This window comes from Athene cunicularia (assembly GCF_003259725.1).
Source record: "Athene cunicularia isolate RWA chromosome 25 unlocalized genomic scaffold, athCun1 chr25_part1, whole genome shotgun sequence".
NCBI classification, from domain to species: Eukaryota; Metazoa; Chordata; class Aves; order Strigiformes; family Strigidae; genus Athene; species Athene cunicularia.
This window is the reverse complement of record NW_020799134.1, coordinates 389,061-392,646: the sequence shown is the minus strand read 5'-3', so window position 1 is coordinate 392,646 and position 3,586 is coordinate 389,061. Positions and strand designations below refer to the sequence as shown.

The 3,586-nt window shown below is 58.1% G+C and overlaps 2 protein-coding genes across 2 annotated transcripts; one reads left to right on the top strand and one right to left on the bottom strand.

Moving 5' to 3' along the window:
• Window positions 1-115: 115 nt before the first annotated feature.
• On the top strand, window positions 116-505 carry LOC113488672 (claw keratin-like). The gene has a single exon (XM_026863957.1). The coding sequence runs from the start codon at window positions 116-118 to the stop codon at window positions 503-505; it is 390 nt and encodes a 129-aa protein (XP_026719758.1).
• Window positions 506-2,920: 2,415 nt separating this feature from the next.
• Window positions 2,921-3,526, bottom strand: LOC113488671 (claw keratin-like). Its single transcript, XM_026863956.1, has 2 exons — window positions 3,440-3,526; window positions 2,921-3,340 (listed from the first exon to the last, which is right to left on the bottom strand). Exon 2 carries the CDS (start codon window positions 3,317-3,319, stop codon window positions 2,921-2,923), a length of 399 nt encoding a protein of 132 aa, XP_026719757.1. The 5' UTR covers window positions 3,320-3,340; window positions 3,440-3,526.
• Window positions 3,527-3,586: the final 60 nt, after the last annotated feature.

The following is a 3,586-nucleotide window of genomic DNA, read 5'->3' as shown; positions in this document are numbered from 1 at the left end:
TGTGTATAAGAGACATCTCTTGGGCATCTATCACGGCCTCCCTGCATACAGCCCCTTCCCGGCAGCCTTGTCTCATCCCCGCTGTGTTTTCCAGGAGTGCTTCCCTGCCTGAAAGATGTCCTGCTCCAGCCTGTGCAACACGTCCTGTGGGGTGGCCGCCCCGGCCCCGCTGGCCGACACTTGCAATGAGCCCTGCGTGCGGCAGTGCCCCGACTCCACGGTGGTGATCCAGCCCCCGGCCTCGGTGGTCACCTTCCCCGGGCCCATCCTCAGCTCCTTCCCGCAGCACAGCACTGTTGGCTCAGCGGGAGTGCCCGCCGTTGGATCGGGCTTCGGCGGCAGTTTTGGAGGCCGTGGTGGCTATGGGGGCTCTGGGGGCTGGGGTGGCTATGGAGGCTGGGGTGGATACGGTGGTTATGGAGGCTATGGGGGTTATGGGGGCTGTGGATATGGCGGGTGGAACAGAGGCCACAGATACCTCAATGGCAACTGTTCGCCCTGCTAAGCCCGACTCTTGTTCCGGGCACACACAAATGCCGGATCTGGAAAATGCCCAGGCAAATCCCGACACAATACTCTGTGAAGGACGTTCCTTTGGTACTGCTGGACTCCCGAGCTTGGATACCTCCTGCCTGCCTGGAGCAGAACTCTGCCTTCCTCCTGCCCTGCTTCAGCATCCCGTCACGATTCATTGCTTCCTGACGACAGAGACCTCCACTGGGCGCCTTCTCCTGAGTCACAGCTGATTCTCGTACTCTGCCCACTGCCAGGGAAGGTGAAATCTCTGCCCGGGCCCCTGCTCTTCTCCCAACTTCCCCCCACCCCTCCAACTGCAATAAAAGCTGTGTTGCATCGCAATGTCGACCCATTGTTTTTCTTCATCCTTCCTGCTCTTTTCCACTTCTTTCAAAGATGAGGTTGTGTCAGTCTGGGCAGCTTAAATCTCCCACGGTTGTGCCCTTGGATCATATCGGCAGTTTGCTCAGTTTGTCACAACGGATGATGGCGGCCCCAGCTGGGTCTTACAGAGCACACGCCACCGAGCATCCTCTGGTCTCTGACCAGCAATTAGCAAAACGCTTTCCCAAATCCCACACCAAATATGTGAAAGTGCCGTAGGTGTCCTGCAGAAGCTCTTCCAAATCCTCTGCAAAAGAACAATGCCAGGTATTATCTCCTTTTATTGGCTTTTTAACAAACACACGTGGAGGTGCAGGGAAATGGAGAGATGACCACTGCGTGTACAGGGCTGCTGGTCATACCCCTGTGCCCAGGGTTATGGGATGTGGGGTGCACTGGGAAAGGGTGAGAGAGACGCTTCCAGGTCTTGCCCAGATTCCTCTCAGAGCCATGAAGAGGCCATGGATAGCCAGTGACATGAAGTACAAAGCTCTCTGAGCAGGAAATTGGACAACAGACCCTCCTGAGACCCCTCCCTTCCCTTCCTCACTTCTCTTTGGATCTTGTGAGCCCAGCATGGCAACGTTGTCTTGGACACAGACAGTTCTGGCCAGAGCCATCAGGAAGGGCCGTGTGACAGGAGGCTGGTCCCTGCTGGGGAGCTCAAGAAAAGATGTTTCTTCTGCAACTGTGGATGCAGAGGATGGGAAAAAAGGCAGAAAAATATCAAGAACAGACATTTGTTTTTTTCCACCACCTCAAATGAAACTTACACATTTTCTCTTCCCCTCAAGGCTTTTTCAGTCTTTTCCCATCCCCATGTGTGGCCAGGTCCCCCTGCACGGACTCTCATCCATCCATCAGGTCCTGACTCATGTGGTGTCCCCTGTGTGTTTGCTGTGGGCACAGTGGTGGAAGGCGGTTCTGGAAACCCTGCCATGGCTGCTGTGACTGGGTGCTTTCTGGGACTGTGGCAGTGTGGGCTACTGTGTGGGCTGGTGAGCAAGGAAAGACAGCAAAGGACCAGCAAATCCTGGTCCAGACTGGTGGGCTCTGGGAAGCTCTCCTGTCATTCCTGGGTGAAGCTGTGACCTCAGGGATTGCCAGGAAGAGCTTCTGCTCCTGATGGTGCCAAAAGTGCTCCGGGGAACACTGGAGGATGGAGGAAAACTAGGACAAGGAGGTGGTGCAGGGGTGAAGGAATGTGGAGTGGATGGAGGCCTGGCATTTGGGATGTGCTATACGTTGCTCACCCTTTCTCTCACCTATCAGCTCTGGCCTCCCCCATGGCTCTGACCTGCGCTTTGCCATCTGAGTGGCTCCACTGGCGCCCCAATCCCCGCAGCCCTGGGGCTATGGGCAGCCTGTGGGAAATGGGCAGCAAAATCCTTTTGGGAAGACCAAAGAGGTCTTCTTGGGCTGCAGAGGGCAAGAGCTCAAAGTGGGGAGAAGACAGGGAGGGCAGATAAGGAGACGTTCTTGTTGAAGGAGATGAGCACAGCCCCCGCTGCATGCAACCATCTGGTGGAGGAATTTGTCTCCAAGGGCGGGCAGGAGGAAGAAAGGCAGCTCTTGCAGGTGCCTCTCAGTCGGACCCATCTGGGAGATGGCTGTGACGGCCCAGGGAGCAAAGGCTGTCACTCGGGGTACAGGGTATGAAGGAGGGATGAAATTAAACCATGGGTCGACACTGCAGTGCAACAGAGCTTTTATTGCAGTTTGAGGAGAGGAGGGATTGGGGAGAAGAGCAGGGCCCTGGCAGAGGGCAGCCCACATCTGGCAGCAGGCAGAGTGACAGTGATCATCAGCCGTGCTGCAGGAGCAGGCACCCAGCACGGGGCTGCATCATCAGGGGCAGCAATGAGTCCTGAAGGGAAGCTCAAGCGGGGCAGGAGGAAGGCAGAGTGTGGCCCCAAGCAGGCACGAGCTCTGGAGCCCAGCAGTGCCACAGGGATGTCCTTCCTTCGGGCGTCATCTTGGGCAAGACTGCAGTCGTCTGTGGCCGGAGCAAGTGTGGGGCTTAGCAGGGCGAGCAGTTGCCATTGAGGTACCTGTGGTTTCCACCCCAGCCACCAATTCCACAGCCCCCACAGCCCCCGTAGCCCCCCCAGCCACCATAGCCTCCATAGCCTCCCCAGCCTCCATAGCCCCCATAGCCTCCCCATCCTCCGTAGCCACCACGGCCTCCAAAACTGCCGCCGAAGCCCGATCCAACGGCGGGCACTCCCGCTGAGCCAACAGCGCTGTGCTGCGGGAAGGAGCTGAGGATGGGCCCGGGGAAGGTGACCACCGAGGCCGGGGGCTGGATCACCACCGTGGAGTCGGGGCACTGCCGCACGCAGGGCTCATTGCAAGTGTCGGCCAGCGGGGCCGGGGCGGCCACCCCACAGGACGTGTTGCACAGGCTGGAGCAGGACATCTTTCAGGCAGGGAAGCACTCCTGGAAAACACAGCGGGGATGAGACAAGGCTGCCGGGAAGGGGCTGTATGCAGGGAGGCCGTGATAGATGCCCAAGAGGCTTCCAAGAGCTGGACTTACCCAGGTGATGAGGAGAGTCCAGCAGAGGAAGATGGATAGAGGCTGCAGAGCCCTCAGCTCTTTTATACACATCCCAGACCGCCCGGGGCAGCAGCCAAGGGGGCGGCCGTGGAATCCCCACCTAATCATGCAATCCATTGGTCAAGC